Genomic DNA, 17,922 nt, shown 5'->3' with positions numbered 1-17,922 from the left:
TCCTGCTATCACTGCCTCATCATGACGCGAGATCCAAATAATGATCTTATTTTGAGAGAATGCACGAAAGTGCACATAAACAAGAGTCATGAAGGCCAGCTGGTGGTGATGTGGTTAAGGTAGCTGGCCTGCCACACCCAGTGGCTTCAGAAACATGTCCAAATCTCAAAAGGAAGGAGAGATGGAGGAAAAGGAATTGCAGTGACCATCCCCCATGGGGGGATGCTTCTCACTTTCTCTCTCTCTCCCTGTCTCTCTCTCTCTCTCCCTGTCTCTCTCTCTCTCTTTCTCTCCCCCTTTCTCTCTATTTCTGTGGTGAGGCATGGACCCCCTGGCAAAATTAAAAAAAAAAAATAGAAAGACAAGAAAATGTGAATGTTCACTTCACTGGGCTCAAACACTCAGGAAGCACCACTCTGAGAAAGGCAGGAAGAGGAGGAGCCTTGAGGCCCTCTAGGTCCAAGTAGGTAACAGGTGACACTCTTCTGTTCCCTCCCTAAGTGGCTCACAATCTGGATCTCACACCATCTTCTCCAGCATCTTCTCATTAGGGAGCATAACTGAATGACATGTATTTCCTTTAAAATATTTGAAAATGCTCAATGAATGGGGCTGCTTCAAGGAAAACAGCTTCTTGCTTGTTTTCTGCTCACTATGCCTGAGATCCTTCTCAACAATCTTTTCACATTAAAACCATGATTTGAAGTGTGAAGTGTATTCATTTTGAGTAATTCATTGTACAAGCTGCAGTGATGTACAGTGATTGAATGTATAAACATAAATTAAAATAATAATAAAAACTGAAAAAAAAAAACCCACCATGATTTAATCTCCTTTTTTCCAATTCGGTTAACCCTTTTTTAGATCACAATTTCGGTCTCTCTTACTGTGCAGAAAGAGTTATGAAACTCTGATTTTTCTCTGCCTTAAACTAAATCGCATTTCTTGGATGTTTATTGGGATTCTGTGAAAAATACACTTATATACGACGAGTATTTGGAGAAAGTCTAATTATATAGAAGACACAGGATCAATATATTTGGGTATTATTCTGTAAAACACCTGGTCAGCTTTTGCATTGGTGGTTATATCCCACAGCTTCGATAAGAAAACAAAATCAGCAAGGGTGTTAGCACAATAGAGAGATCGACAGGAACACAGGGGAAGAGGGTGAATGAGTGGTCATAGAATATAATTCCTCTTTTGTGCTTTAAAAAACTTACAGTCGTGGGCTTTAGCTATCAAAAATAAATGCTCATAGCTTTTATAAGTCAATATACAATATGTATTCCTTACATGCTAGAGAGTAGAAATCAGAAATGTTGGCACCAGAAAAAAAGAAAATCAGACAGACACAGAAGCATGTATTTTTTTTTTCCATATTGCAGCGATGAACAGAGGTTGTATTATGTTTGAATAAGCTTACCACTCGCACTCTTGTTTCAATCGCTCACTTCTGGATGTACATAGAATGTTCAAAAGAGCAGCATAGGTTGAGGGTAAAACAGACAGTCAGGACATGTCCACACCGACTCTCTGGTCACAATGCTACTAGCTCACTCTCAGCCAAGCCAGCTCTGCCGGTAGAGGACAGAAATTGAGGTGATGGAAAGCCAAGTTCATTGGGTGATGACCTCGCTGAGGCTTTGTATGCTTTGAGTTTAGGGGTAGGGTCATCTCTTCTTTTTCTCTTGCCTCATCCTCTCCCCTAGCACAGAGTGGAAGGAAGCTGTCAGCATTACTAGTTAGAAATACTGCTGACTTTATTAGAGGCACCAACCTTGGTTGCAGGATGCCCTGAAATTGTCCACTTACCTCCACCCTGACGTGTGCCCACCAAAAATTGTGTAATCAGAGGGTCAGCCTCTTATTAGAAAGGTATAGAAATAAAGAAAAGTAGTTCTTTCAGTCTTTACTCTTCCACATATCTGTCTTCCAGTTCACATGAACTTCTACAGACATGGAACAGCTAACCTGCTTTAGATGCGGAAGAGGTACACAACACGGTATTTCACAGGATACTGAAACTCAAGTTGTCAGTAGACTGATGGCTTTTTGCCCGTTCGATGCCTTTTCACAGGGATTTGTCAGCTAAAAATCTCACCAAGTCAGGATTTTCAAATAAAAATTACAACTATAGATAGCTAACTTTCCAACTGAAGCACGAGGGAGTTCCCAAACTACCATAGCTGCTGGCAGAAATGTTAGCAACAGTGTTCCATTTTGGATCATCTGTAATATGCCTATAAAGCATTTGACTTTGAATCTAAGAATATTTTGGCACATATAGAATCCCAGGATTTCTTCAGCTATTTCCATTTTAAGCCACATTGTCCAGATTGCTTCAGGTATGTTATATTTAGTCTAAACAACTTTTAGGCCAAGAGAGAGACATGAGATATCACAAAGCCAAACACAGAGTATTGTCTGAGTAGCTGCCATTTTGGATAATTTACTTTCTACCTTTGTTAAAATACTGAATAATGAACTATAAAAAAAAAAAAAAAACCACAAAGGCAGGAGACAGTTGCTTAACTTCTTTTGTGAGAACGATGCAGCTTAAATGCACAATTTTGTATAAACTTTTAGTAAAATATTCTAAATAAAATATATGTGTCCAGGAGCCCTCTTCTATCTAAAAATATTTCATATAAAACATTGCTTTTCTTTCTTATTGAATGATTTAATCCTTTACGTATTTTAATTTTACTGAAGTGTGATTAAAATTAAACAGAGGTTATGCTTATTCATGATCTTAAGATTCAATGCAATTCCCAAATTGGGAATAATAAAAATTCAAAGTTCTATTAGGTTCTCCACCCCCCAACACTTCCTTTTGCCCCCATGAAACAACATAATTTTTATCACTAACAAAATGTAAAAAATTAGTTTGATGGTAGAAAGTGATGCCCTCCCTGGGCAGATACATCAACAGTGATGAGATATTTTGTTATTGAATAGGTTTAGCAAAACCTGAATAATGTTTCTGAGCTGAACCTTAAGGGTCAGTAGTATTAAAATAGAATTGACCAAATATGGCAAAATACCAGGATCAATGATAAAGTCTTAATTTCAGATAAACAAAATAAAGCAATGGGAGTTTAGAGTTGAACTTCTTAATAGCTAGAGTATTCTAGAGAACTCTATAGGATACAGAGGTCCTTATTTAGGTACACATATGTTTCAAGAGGACAGGGTTACTTTACTTCATGCTATACACAGATACACACATATGCACACACACACATTTGGTTTAGATACATCTGCCTAGACAGTCACAGAAAGGGGATACATGTATTTGGTATTTCTATGAGTTCTAGTTACAAAGTAATACCAAATGATAATCCATCCTAAGAAAACATTCTTGGACCAGCAGATAGCATGGTAGTTAAGGCGCATTGACCCCACATGGCCGACTTCATGGTTCCAGTCCTGGACTAGGAGCTTAAAAAACACAGCGTGTGTGTGTGTGTGTGTGTGTGTGTGTGTGTGTGTGTGTACGTGTGTGTTTGCCCAAAATCCTGAGAGGAGAATGGATTGCTACATGGTCCTTCCTGCCAACGCATGCTTTGCTTTCTCACTTTCTCTCCAATTTTCTCTTTCTCTGGTGAGGACACACACTCTATAGCAAAAAAACTAAATATAAACATTAAAAAAAAAAGAAGAAAATGTTTTTATTAAGTCACTCATACTTTGAATATGTGTCTTTAAAGGAAGAAAATGTGGAATAATCAAAATTTCATTTTGCCCTAATCCAGGGTTTCTTAGTCTTGGCACTGTTGACATTTTAGACCGGGTAATTATCTGTTGTGAGGGACTGACCTGTACATTTTAGGATGTTTAGCGAGATCTCTGGCCTCCACCCACTATATGCTAGTAGCACCCTCGAGTCATGATAGTGAAAAATGTCCTGAGTCATTGCCAAATGTCACAGAGCAGGGAGGTGAATCACCCTAGATGAGAAGCACAAGTCTAATCAAATATTACCAGTATCTGGCGTGTCTGTTTTGCTTTCCAGAAGCCCCATAGACTAGTTTAAATTTACAGGATAAACACTGTGCACACCTATTGCATAAATCTATCCATAAAATTTCCAGAAAGCATTTTCAATGGAGCTCATGGATTACACTTTAACATTTTAACAACACAAGTCCTAATGTGAGTTATTCATATTTCATATTTCACTAACTTTTGTACATTTTTCTTTTACTAACCTTTTAACATTTTTAATGAAGTATACTGGCAAAAAAGGTATTCCTTTCAAAGGTAATTATTAAATAGTTATAATAGCTCAAAAGAGGAAATATATTCAGCATTTGAAGTTTTGCATGAAGTAAATATTTACCTCATAGTACAGTTTCTACATTTTTGTTGTCGTACAGGATCAGAACAGCAAACCATCTTTACACAGAATGATACTCTTAAATTCTTAACTTTCTAGCATCATTATTATAATCTGTGTTATGTCACCCATCATATTTTAAGTGCTAATTTCTACATAGAATAACCCCTATAACCTAGAATAACCTGAATATTGAATGACCTCAATATTCAATCATTTTTAACATTGTCTACCCCAATGATGTAGACTATTTCCAAGGGTTCTGTTATTTTGGTATCTAAGTTAAGCTGCCAAAAAAAGAAATGCCACTATTTTCATCCTAAATTTCTACTATTACAATTGCAGTCAAACTTTCTGATATAGTTTGCCTACATTTTGCTGACATTTAAAAGAATATGAGGTCTAGAGTCTCTTTTAGCTTAAGTCGTCCCAAAGGACAACAATGAGAGGCTCCCTTTCCCTTTCCCTTAAATGTAACCATGTCTGTCTGCTTGCAATCTGCCAGTAGTAGACTGTTCTTGCTGTGTGTCAAAGCAGAGGTAACAATCTAAGTAGTTCTACCTACTCCTGAGGAAATGAATGGCTACAAATTCATATACCTTCACTTAAATGAAAGATGCCTCATGTGACCAGACTCAGTACAGAGCCCATTCATAAGATCCTGGAGTGAGTCACAATGAGAAAAATAATTTTCTTTCTGACTAAACATTCAAAGGTAGAACTCATATCTCATGCTGGTACAGGCATTTGAGTAGCAGCCAGTAAACTGCATTGTCTGTCAACATGGAGTGGCTACCTTGGGCTCAGACTTTGCCATATCAGGTCATGTGAGTTCAGCTTTCACAGTTGCATGGGAATGAACTTTGTGTGTGTGTGTGTGTGTGTGTGTGTGTGTGTGTGTGGACATGTGTATTTGCATGCTTGCATGTGTGTCCTTATCTTTCATCTTGGAGTGAATAAAAAAGACATTTGCCTTTGAGTCTGTCTTCCACAGAGACTAAGCTTTACGTCATTGTGCTTTACTTCCTCTCCGATCAAATTAAGTGATGACGACAATATGCCAATTTACAAATAGATAATGCACTCATGCTTTCCATCTTTTGCACTCAAATAATAATAACAATACAAACGGGCTCATGTAACACAGACCTGAAATTATGCAAAACTGAATGTGTGCTTATGTCCTAACTCTGAGGAGGGAAAGTGGCTCATGTTATCCAGACTATGAATCCACACAGTCTAAATTCAACAATGCATCACATGACTAGGCAGACTTGACAAAGGGAAACAATGCCTATTTAAAGTTTGTTAAATACAGGGGCACTACAGTGGATGTAGACATGATTCAACAAATCAGGATAATCAATTGTAGCATTTTGTATCCATATGACTCAGTAAGGGGCTTTTTCATCTACCCCATCACCCACTCACTGCCCCTAAACAGGGCAAAAATAAATTGTAATTTTTTAAAAAATCTACAGTTCTAATACCAGTCTTAATAAGACAGGTTTTCTGTTTGTTTTTTTGTTTGTTTGTTTGTTTGTTTTTAAGCCAGTTTATGTTGACAATCAGCAACACTTAACCCGGCATTTCTTTTATCCTACTTTGGAGTTCCTCAGCCTCAAAAATCAGAGTCTGCCTTGTTTTTGAATGATGTCGTCTAGACTTGAACCACGTAAATGTGTTTTACCTCACTGTTCCACCAGTCTTTTGCTAGTTGCAAATCCACGATGTGTTAGTTCCATAAGATGGTTCGTTCTTACCTGTCCTCCTAGCCAACGTTAAAGTGTAGTATTGCTTAGATTGTTGTCCTTTCTTGTTTTTCCAGGTAGCCCACACAAATTCATGGAACAACTTGACCATTTCCTTTTGCAGTCGTTTAGAAAACCTAGCAAAAGTACCCTGGCTCAGTCCTTTCCTCTCCCGTCATACCTAGGAAGGTGGCGGGAGTGAGGTGTCCTCACATGGGTCCAGCTGCATCCTCAGGGCTCCAATTTTATGTAGATACCACAGCTGGAGAAATTCCTCTGGCATGGCATGGAAGCCAGAAAAGGGTAAGACATTATCATAGTAGTGGTGACTGATGGGCTGCTCATGCATATCAACAGAGAAGGGCCAAAAGCCATAGATGGCCACCTCTTCACAGAGGCCCAGGGCCGCGCTCACCAGAAAGAGTCCTGTGGAAAGGCGCTTGGCATGGATTCCCCTGTTTTTCCAGAATTTTCCAATGCTACGCAGAAAGTTGGGGTTGGCAAAGAGCACTGTTTGATTGGCACCGACATCTGACAGTGTATAATAAACCCGAAGAGATGGCTCTGTCCCTGTCTTCATGGAAAAGGCAGGCATGTAGATGTAACTGTGGTTATAGATTTTCATGTTGTCCACAAACGTCTTTCTGGACCACAACAGGTTTTGAAACCTATTAAAGATACAAACAGGCTCAATTAAACCTGGAGAAGAAATTCATCAAAATCCACTCTATGTCTTCTGTTGGCTGTGATAGCTCAAATCATCTCAGAGAAGCATCCAAAAAACACTTCACTTGTATTTAAAATCCTTCTTGAATTTATCAAGTGTCCTGGCTTTTCCCAATCCCCATGCCTTAAACTACTTAATGGAGTTCCCTCTGAACTAAAATGCACTGTACATTTTGTTCTCTTCCAGAATGCATTTGCTTGAAATGTAAGCATACTGTTCATGACTTCATAAAGCTAGCAGGCTGGGGTTTTGATAAAATAATGTTGTTATATCTAATATAAGCACAAGACTGGTTTCCTCATCTACAAATCAAAGAAATACTTTCTAAGATACCTCTTCTCACTGAAATTCTGTAAGAATACAGATTAATCAATGCTATAATATAAATCTATTATGTATTTAAAAAAAAGAGTTGCTACCATTAGAAAACAATGCAAAGGCAAGCCCCATAGCCTAGTGGTTAAGGGAACTGGATCCCACATTGTCAACTACGATATGAATCCTGGCCCCAGCAGTTTGAAGAACACACCAGGTGCATGTGTGTGTGTCTCCAAAATTCTGACTGGATGGAGAAATGGAAGAGAAGGGACTGTGGCATGAGCATGTCCCACTAAGAGGTGCTTTCTCCTCCCCTGCTTCTCTCTATGTGTCTCTCTCTGGCTATCACATGCTTCTGGCAATTAAAGAAGGAAAAAGAGAAAGAAACAAAAATGATGCAAAGAGTTGCATATTGCTTGCTCCAAAGAACTCTAGTTTCTCATGCTCTTTCAGTTTGAATTTACATGAAGAGAAGGTCTCTGATCCAAATGCACTCGACTAAATTTATGGCACACATCTTGTATATCAGGCATTGGGGACTTAAAAAAGTAATGAGCCAATTTTTGGTCTCGAGAAATTCAGGTGTTAATTGGAAACAAAAATATAAATGAGTACAACATAATGTTCTAAATGCAGCAGTTGATACTTGCATTAAGAGGCCAGTAGGGGGTGTGATGGTTGAAGTGCTGGATTCCCACATGACCAACCAAGGTCCAAGTCCCAGAGCTGGTAGCTTGAAAATCATGCTGGGGCATGTGTGTGTGTGTGTGTGTGTGTGTTTGAAAGCCCTAATAGGAGAATGGAGAAGGGATTGTAGCATGGCCATGCCCCCAGGGACTGATTTCTCACTTTCCCTCTCTCTCTCAGGAAAGTGAACTGTGACCTGTGGCAAAAACCTAAAAGACTGAGCATTGTCTGAACAAGATGCAAAGAGGTGATAGTATGTAAACACACCTCCTTAAGGAAACAACAGAAAGAATGGCATCTAACCTATAAGGAACACTTAGGTCATAGGCAAGAGTTGCAGTGTACTGGACGAGGAGGATTCAGTCTCCCTGGAATGTGAGAGGGAGGAACGGTGGGGCAGAGGTTGAAGATAAGGATCTCTCAAAAAACCTTTCATGTCTTTCTATTTTGTTTGGATCGTTCTCTATGGTGATGGGGAACCTTCACAGCAGTGACTCCTTACAACCCTTGTGATGATTGTCAGTCTGTCTTCACACACAACACAAATTTAAATGTATTATGGATAGCACAGAAGATAATCTAGTAAAGGAAGCAGTTAGCAGCCTGGAGAACAGGAGCCTGCTGATAACCATCAAGTGAAATGAAAGAGAGGGGGAAAAGGACACTGAGCTAGGTAGACTAGGGTCTGGCAACATTTATTTTTGTTTCTGTTTTTGTTTTTTCACAGAAGGGGAGCTGCCTCTCTCAGGTTACATGCAGGTGGAGCAGCATTTAAGAATGGAACTGAGCCACAAGCAACAGAGGGGAGTCTGGCCTGACAAGCTGGCAGTCTCATCATAAATATGTGAGATTAAAATTCTGAATACACAAAGCCACAGGATTGTATGTAGCAATTGCTGTTACTAACTCTGCCTGCCAAAAAAGGTAGGTTTCTCACACCCAAAAGGAGGAAAATCTGTCAAGCTTTCTTCATGTCCATGATCAAGCAGCTTGCCTTAGCAATCTTCTCTGGGCCCTGACAAATAACCACTTCTCCGAGGGATAACAAGGTCTTTAGGTAGAATCACTTTACTCTAGACACCACGAAAACATGTTTAACCACACTTTGGAGCTGGATCAGCCTCTCTAACACAAACAAGCTCTGCTCTGCAATTTCTTTTATTCTGTCTGTTGTCCGCTCATATCTTCTGTTTTCTTCCTAAAACACGAATGCTTTCCCCCAGAACCTGTACACATGCCACACAGATAACCTCCAGCTCCATTGGAACCAAGGTTGTCACCCTTTAGTTAGAATAACCTGAAGAGTTCACTAATACTGTAGCTTTCTGGGTTCTGATGAGAATGATATAGTGAGCTAAATTTTTATCCAGTACTCCTTGGTAATTCTGATACAAGTATCCATGAGATACACTTATTTAGAAGATCAAAGCATCACTGTAAACGATCTAGCTCTCTGTATCTATGCCTCAACATTTCTTTCTTTATGTCTTCTAACTTTATCCTTGCTGCCATTCTAAGAGTGAAAAGCACTCTCTCTTCCTCTTTGTATCTTGGGATAAGCTGTTTCACACCTTCTAGAAAACTCATGGGCCAGCCCTGTGGTCTAGTAGTTAAGTGATCTGGATCTCACATTGCCTACTGCAGTTCAAATCCTGGCCCCAGTGGTTTAAAGACATGCCAAGTGCATGTGCAAGCATGTTCCAAATCCTAATAGGATGAAGAAATAGAGGGACAGAGATGGTGGCATACTCATGCCCTATTGAGGATGTGTGTAGTTTCTCTCTCTCCCTCTCTGTCTCTCCATCTCTCTCTCTCTCTCTCTCTCTCTCTCTGATGAGCTCATGCAACTTCTGGCAATTAAAAAAAGAAAAGAACTCATGTTCTAAAGTCACTCTCCCCTCTATAAAACATTCAACCTCTCTATCTCTACTGAATTATTCCCTTCTCTCTTCTAAACATGGTTAGGACTCCTCTACTCCCTCTAGCTTTACGAGGTATATTTGACAAATAAAAATCGTTTAAGGTGTGCAACATGATGTTTTGATATACATATACATTATAAAAATGTTTTCTATAATCAGGTTAAAGCTTAATAGGAGAAAATTCTTCTTGATATGCCCATACCATTCCCATTTTACATCAATACTCTAGAGCAGGTAGTACACTTCTCTGGTCTTCTCTTCCTTCCACTTGCTCCTTATTGCCGTGCAGGATGGCCCCCGTTTCACAGGAATTGGTGACTGATAAAATTGATTGTTTCAATGAAATCAGGACAACTAGTTTAGTTTTTTGTTTGTTTGTTTGTTTGTTTGTTTGTTTTGAGAGGTTTTTGCTATAGGGCACGTGTACTTGCCAGAAAGACAGAGAGAGACAGAGAGACAGAAAGTGAGAAATCATGCCCCAGGAGGGATGGTCACGCCACAATCCCTTCTCCTCCATTCTCCTCTCGGGATCTTGGCCACACACACACATGTACCCAACGTGAGTTTTAAGCCACTGGGTCCGGAACTCGAACCGCGGTCAACTACGTAGAAGTCCAGCAACACAGCCATTACGCTAACTGCTGGTCCCAGTGTTCCCCATCTTAAAACTAACTAATTGTTCTTAAAGGGAGTAGTGTCCCCTCTTTGAATTGTAACTTCGGAAAGAAATACACACCTTGAATTTAGTCGTGGTTTATTAGCACTGTTCATGAGTCTGCTTACATATTATTTTACTTATCCTACTCTTCAACAAATGACATTATAAAATTCAGTTCAATAATTACTACAGTTTACTTAATAGTATATTTCATATTTTCTTGATAAGAATTAAAAGGTTTGGTTCTGAATTTTCTAAATTATTACAAAATTCCACTAGAATTCTAAGAGAGGGGTGCTGTGGCTACTCGCTCTAGCTTCCTACTCAGGTGCTGTCCACACCCTCCCCCATGCTCCAGCCATCCCTGCAGGTTCATCTCTCCACATTTTTTTTTTTTTACATATATAGACTTCTTTCTCTTCTTCCATTCATTACCATGAGGAAGTTCAAACTGTAAATCAAGACTCAACTTAAGTGTTTCTTCTTAAGCTTATTCCTTCCTTCCAACTTATGCTTTCAAATGAATTTTCCTGGGACTCCTCAAATATAAACTGATCATACACCCCAAGACTATGTAGTCCTTGAAGACAAGGGCAATCTTACTCATCCTTTAATATTTTTTAAGAATTATTTTATCTAACTTTATTTAATAATTTATTTTAATTTGACCAGAGAGGGACAGAGTGAGAGAAAGAGAGGGGACGGGGGAAAGTGAGAAAGCAAGCCACCAGGTCTGGGACTTGAACCGTGTTCCATCAAGTGAGAGTCCAACACCCTTCACCTGTCGAGCCCTCATCCTTTAATTCTTACAACCTACCTTAGAGGAGTTGTGTACGCTATCAATGGAAAACTAGTGGATAATAATTGGAAGGAACAACAATGAAATCAGAGCAGTCTAGGAACTATTAAAATAAAAATAATCAGCATGTAATTAATAATATGAGCATGAAAGAAAAACATCTCAATAGAACAGAGTGGGAAGAACAGAAACATAGCACATAAATGAATATAATATATGGTAATAGAGATAAAAGCAGAAAAATTGTTGTAATTATTTAACAAATAACATTCAAATACCTAGCTAACAATTTGGAAGTTTGGATAGGAATAGAGTCAAACTTCACAAAAAAGTTACTAAATAACTTCAAGTAAGATAAATATTTTAAAACATCACAATATACATTACAAGAAAAACTGAAAAAGGACAATTGTGGACTTATGAGGCATTTGCAAAACATCTTTCAGCCTAGAAAGATATTGACAAAATTAATTATGCTGTAAGATTTTATTACCATGAAAAACTAAGGTAATTAAAATAAAAAGGAAATTACTCTGAAAAATATTAAAAGCAAGCTATGACAAAAAGGTTACTATTGATAAAATTAGTCTTGCTATGTCTATATGAAAATGCACACAAACAGACATAATTAATCTAAAAGGAACTGTATTAATAGGACTATTAGAGCATCCAGTTACAGGTTGCTAATCAAGATGTAAACTGAGTAGAATAAAGGATGAGTGGCCATTTCTCCTGCTCTACAACAGATGTCCGGAAATGAGAGAAGAGATTATTTTAAAAATCCACCATCAGGGCCAGCAGATGAGGTGGAGGTTAGGATGCTAGATCTCACATGACCGACTACATAGTTTGAATCCTGGACCTGGAGGCTTGAAAAACAACCTGTTCATGCATGCATGTGTGCCCAAAATCTTGAGAAGAGAATGAGGAGAAGGGACTGCCGTGTAACTTGGTGATTTTTCACTTTCCCTCTCTCTCTGTCTCTCTCTGGAAAGTACATGTAACCTATTGCAAAAACAAAAATAAAGAAGCAAATAAAAAGCTATATTCACTCTGAAAAAAAGAAAAGAAGGCAAATCTTCAGTGGATTTCAAATCTGGGTTACATCCAAAAATCAGAGAGCTGACAGAAGAAACCATAGCAAGGAATAATTTTCCCAAGTATTGTGCTCACAGTTAGCAGTGCCCCAAGCCTGGAGGCAGAAGCTACTGGGGAAGGTGGGTGTCTTGGAACAATGAACAAGGTTATTGTTCATATTGTAGTGTGGCAGGAACATCCAGGTGGGTGGGACTCCAAAACCCTGCTCTAGTTCATTATCACTGTGTGTGAGAAGAGATGTCAGCCTCCAGGCGGAAATGGCAAGCTGGCTCTGCCCAGGGGAAACTGGGAAATCTACTCAGCTGACACAATGTTGGGAGTAAGGCTTATACAAGGGGATTTCAAAAAGATTGTGGAAAACTTGAATTAACTAGAAGTTTTGATGCAAAAATTATGAAATCCGTGAAGAATGTTTCATAATATTTACTTTTTGTGAACTTTTTGAAGACTCCTTGTAATTCCCAAGTGGAATACTGTGGATGGCTGATGCAAAAGGAAAGATCTACAGAAAATGACATTTGGGATCCACCCAAGAAAAAGCAACCTTGCCACTTTCTCAATGCAGCGTGAAGCCTTCCCAGTGTGTTTTTTAAGCCACTGGGGCTGGGATTCAAAGTGCAGTCAGTCATGTGGAATATGGTTCCCTTAACCTCTGGGCCATGGGGTCAGCCCCAGAAGAAAAGTCTTAAAAAATCTATTATTAGTTTCTTTACAAATATTGATAGCTGCTGCATCTAGAGTAGGATGCCATAAAAACAAAAAGAACATTTAGGTAAGAAGAAAGAGCTATTGGCAATTTAAAAATACAACAAGAGATGGATTCTGGTAAAGGAAAGGTCCAGGAAATAGCTACACAGTGGGCCTAGGAAGTCAATAATCAGGTGATATTGAGAAGAAAGCACAGGGTGAATGTCTCAGCAAGTGCCCCCAACAAACTGAAGGGGTTTGGCAGTAATCAAAGAAGAGTTGCAGCTCTAATGGGGGTCTGCACATTAAATTCACTGCCACATGGAAAGACTTTTTTATCTCTGGGAAAAAACGAAAAGTTTAGTGAGATATAAAGTACTTGTAACATGGGGCCAGCTTAGATTCTGGACTCCCACATAGTTAGAGTCCTAGACCTGATGGCTTGAAAATCAGGCTGGGTGCATGTGCATGTATCCAAAATACCAGGAGAATGGAGAAGAAAGAATTTAGGCGTGGCCATCTCCATGGGGGTGAGGGGTGGGGGCAAGGATTCATCACTTTCTCTCTCACTGTCTCTTTCTCCAGTGAGTGCATAAGCCCTGTGGCAAAGCAAACAAGCAAATAAAAAAACTAAAACAAACAAACAAACCACACTCCTAAGTCTTTTTGTCTGAGATGTGAACCGTGAACTATACTTACGTGTCACTAAAGCTAGCACCAAGTATTGGTTCAATTGTGATATATCTGGATTAGGAGGTCAGGAAAGAATAAGTATATAAGTGGGGAAGGATGCTGTAAGAAGAATGTGAAAAGAGAAAAATCGTTAACTATTTTTTTTTCTCTGTACCCTAGTCATTAAGAGAGATGGATCTCATATGGTCAACCACAGTTGGAATCCCAGGCCTAGTGGCTTGGAGAAAGCATCCCAGGCACATGTGTACACATGTACCAAATCCCAACAGGGTGGAGAAATGGAGAAGGGACTGCGGCACGACCATACCCACTGGGGGATGTTTTCTCCCTCCCCTTCTCTGTCTCTCTCTTTGGTGAACATATGTGCTCTCAAGAAAACAACCAAAAAACCCAAATAAACAACAACAACAAAAAAGAATTGATAAGCTGAAATATTAAAACATTCTAAATAAGAAAGAAATTAGCTAAAGAAATTGAAAGGTGTTTATTTTTTCAAACATGACCTGGGGTAGTAGAGAAGTCTGATTCAGAAGATTGCTGCTTTTCATTTGAAGCTTTGGTATACTGTTTGATTTTTTTTATGTACATGCCTTCTTTTGATAAAAATAGAAGCCCCCAAACACCTTGACATAAACCTAAAAATAAATATATAGCATTTCTATGGAGATAAGAATGAATAGTGAATGATCTCTCCCCAAATAAACTGATAGATTTAAAGTAATCACAATCAAATCCCAATATTCTTTTAAAGTAAAATTTGACAAGATAATACTAAACTTCACATAAAAGACATAAATTGATATGCACATGCAAGAGAAGAACTTTGGACAAGAGAATAATAAGCAGGGAAGACTTAACTGGCCATGTCAAAACTGTTTATGAAACTATTATAATAAAAATATCGTAACACTGTGAAAAGACAATGTATGATGGAACAGAAGAAAGAAACTTCAATGGGCATATGCATGTTTGAGGATTTCTGTATAGATAAAAGCGATCTTTAAGTTGATTCATACAATATCAACTATTTCATAAATTGTACTGGGACTACTGGTGCCCCAATAAGAGAAATTAAGACGAACTCCTATTGCACACTGCTCCAACAATTAAGTTCCACATGGAATAATGATAAACTACAAAATTAGAGTAAAATACCTTTAAGACTTTAGGATACAAAAGGCATTGTAAAACTAAGGCACTAAAAGTAAAGTCCATAAAGGAAAAGATTAATAAACAGTTTCAAAACTAGAGACTTCTATGAGACAAAAGTTCTATAATTAAAGAAACAAGAAGGAGATTGGGAGAAAATGTTTACAGCATACAAAACAAAGATTAGTATCCAAAACACAAACGAAAAGATCATGACAAATATGCCAATATCACAATACGACAAAGGATTAGTATTCAGAAAACAGTAAAAAAAGTAACAAACATACAAATAACACAATAGAAAAATAGACAATGATACAGAACTGTCAAGTCTGAGATGAGGACATTCAAAGGGTCAATATACTTACTTAACAATATACTTATTAAAATATGCACATGCTCACTAGCTTTAAAGTCATACAGCAAAATAACAGTTTTCCAAACATGTAACTGATAAAAATTGAGGAATTAATAATATCGCGTTAAAAAGAGTGTAAGAACTGGGTACTTTTATGCTTCAAGTGGGAGACTGAAGTGTTCCATGAAGTTTTGAAGGTGTTCTGGCATTTCAGATATGCACACCTATTGACCCAGTACTTCAATTCTCAGTTGGTACCTTTGATACTTGTGTAGTACCTTCTCTTGTAGGTTTCGGTTCAAATAAATGCTTCTCAGAGAAGCCTTCCTGACCATCACATCTCTCATCTTTTTGCAGCATTTTACTTATTTATCTCTTCCATGACCAAGACAGACAAGGAGAGACAGACAGACACCCACAGAGTCTTGACTTTGCAATGTACCCCCCCCTTCCCAGCTTTGGCCAGTCCTGGTTTATGAGAACGCCCATATCTAGTGTCAGGGGGATCTCTGGACTTGGACAGGAGCCTTGCCACATGGGGTTGTCTCACAGAACATCTCATTTTACTGCTGTGCCATCATCTGTCCCTGTATTTCTTTATAGTATCCATCACTACACAACATTTACGTTTTATTATATATGTATGTCTATGTTTATTAATTGTGTCATCTGGAATATTCACAAGGCGAAGAACTCAGTTTTGTTTCCTGCTAAATCCACAGCACCATTGAGGATGCCTGGCACTAAGTAAATATCTATGGTTGTTTGCTGAAATATTCAGAAAATTAGAAATCACCTTGACGTCTATCACTAGAGGAATGCCAAATAAATTGTTATATCCATACTATGGATATAACAGCCATTCTTTCTTTTTTTTTGTATTCTTATTTTTTTCTTTAAATATTTATTGTAATTTATGATTTATATATAGTCATCACAAATCTTTGTAGGCTACAGAATGATCATTAAAAGCACATATATGGTGTAATGAACAAATTGAGGATATAAATATATTCATCATCTTCAACATTTAACATTTTATTGTGAACATTCAAAACTCGCTATAATGGTTATTTCGTAAGTATGTACTGAATTTTGTCTTTGACAGTCTTTACCGTGAGGTACAGTTCTAAAGAAAAACATATTGATTAAAAATAAGGCAACAAACGATCTTCTAAATGAACAAAGACAGTCTTTTTTTTAATGGAGATTTTTGGTATAGGGTGCCTGTGTTTGCCAGAGAGACAGAAAGAGAAGGTAAGAAATCACCCTTATTATGGCTATGCTGCAATCTTTTCTCCTCCATTGTCCTCTCCGGATTTTGGGTACGCATGCACATGTGCCCAGCATGGGTTTCAAGCCACCAGGGCTGGAACTCACACTGTGGTTGTCCATGTGGGAGTCCAATGCCTTAACCACTATGCCACCTGCTGACCCCAACAAACATCATCTTAACGGAGCCAATTAAAGGAGAATTTGTAATTTCCATGTAGAGTACTGTGGGACATAAGAGTTTATAACCTGAAAAAATATGTGGGTATCTATCATTGGTTCAGTTAGAGATAGGTAAAATTATACATAACAATACCCATTAGGAAGGGAAAGAAAAAGAACACTTTTACTGGCACACTGAATTCTCGAAGACGATACATAGTACTGTACTGTGCATAAAGAAATAAGTACTCAATAAAGCAAACAAAATTGGAAAGAGATGTTTAAATGTGAAGACATGGTAAAGTCAGTGATTGGTGATTTATTGGCTTTGCAAAGTTCTTTATTTTAGCTTTTTAAAATTATTATTCAGTCCAAAGACTCAGCTATAATATTTTGGACTTTTTCTCTATTATCTAGTTTTGTACAATGAGTAACAGTTATAATAAATACATAAAATGAAACCTGGGAAGATAATGGTCTATTAAATAATTGGTGGGTTGATATTTAAACCTGCTTGGGTGCAAAATTGATGAGTCTACATTTCATCCCAACATTCCATGTTTTTATCAATATGTGTGGACTTATCCTTTTTTCCTAGCTGTTTTGTGTTATCTTACTTCTATTTGTCTCTCTTTAGCTTTTCTGGTATGGTGGTCCCATAAGTATTTCATGAAGAGCTGGTTTTGTTTTAGTGAATTCTTTCAGCATTTGTTTGTCTGGGAATATTTTATTTCTCCTTCCCATTTGAAGGATAATCTTGCTGGGTTTAGTATTCTTGGCTGAAATTGCTTTTCTTTCAGAGTTTTAAATATGTCTTCCCGGGGACCAACAGGTGGCATGGTAGTTAAGGTACTGGACACTCCACTCCCACATGGCTGACCATGGTTCGAGCCCCAGACCAGACAGCTTGTTTTCTGACTCTCTCTGCATGTGTGTGTGTGTGTGTGTGTGTGTGTGTTTCTGGTCAAATTAAAAAATAAATAAATGAGACTCTCTCTCTCTCTCTTGTTTTCTGACTCTCTCTGCATGTGTGTGTGTGTGTGTGTGTGTGTGTGTGTTTCTGGTCAAATTAAAAAATAAATAAATGAGGAAATCTGGATCGAGCCGGCCAGCAGTTCCGGACACCAGGCGGACTGAGGCTGCAGGCCCAACCCTTCCGAATCTCCACGCATCCCCACTGTTCTTCCTCCTTGGACCCCAGGTTGGTTGTCTGGGACTTTAAGGTGAACCCCCCACCCCACCCCACCCGCAATCTGGATCGAGCCGGCCAGCAGTTCCGGACACAAGGCGGGCTGAGGC

At 38.4% G+C, this 17,922-nt stretch overlaps 1 protein-coding gene across 2 annotated transcripts in view; it reads right to left on the bottom strand.

Annotated features, from left to right (window-relative positions):
• Window positions 1-308: 308 nt before the first annotated feature.
• ST8SIA1 (ST8 alpha-N-acetyl-neuraminide alpha-2,8-sialyltransferase 1) overlaps window positions 309-17,922 on the bottom strand; it is a 182,936-nt gene continuing 165,322 nt past the window's right edge. For both annotated transcript variants that reach the window (XM_027774438.1, XM_027774437.1), the window contains exon 5: window positions 309-6,761. In XM_027774438.1, coding sequence (XP_027630239.1) covers window positions 6,275-6,761 — 487 coding nt within the window. In that variant the 3' untranslated portion in view covers window positions 309-6,274. The remainder of the gene's footprint in view (window positions 6,762-17,922) is intronic.

Source organism: Tupaia chinensis, unplaced genomic scaffold (genome assembly GCF_000334495.1).
Source record: "Tupaia chinensis unplaced genomic scaffold, TupChi_1.0 Scaffold000434_1, whole genome shotgun sequence".
Lineage (NCBI taxonomy): Eukaryota > Metazoa > Chordata > Mammalia > Scandentia > Tupaiidae > Tupaia > Tupaia belangeri.
The sequence above is the reverse complement of the archived record's forward strand: the minus strand, read 5'-3'. Positions and strand labels throughout refer to the sequence as shown.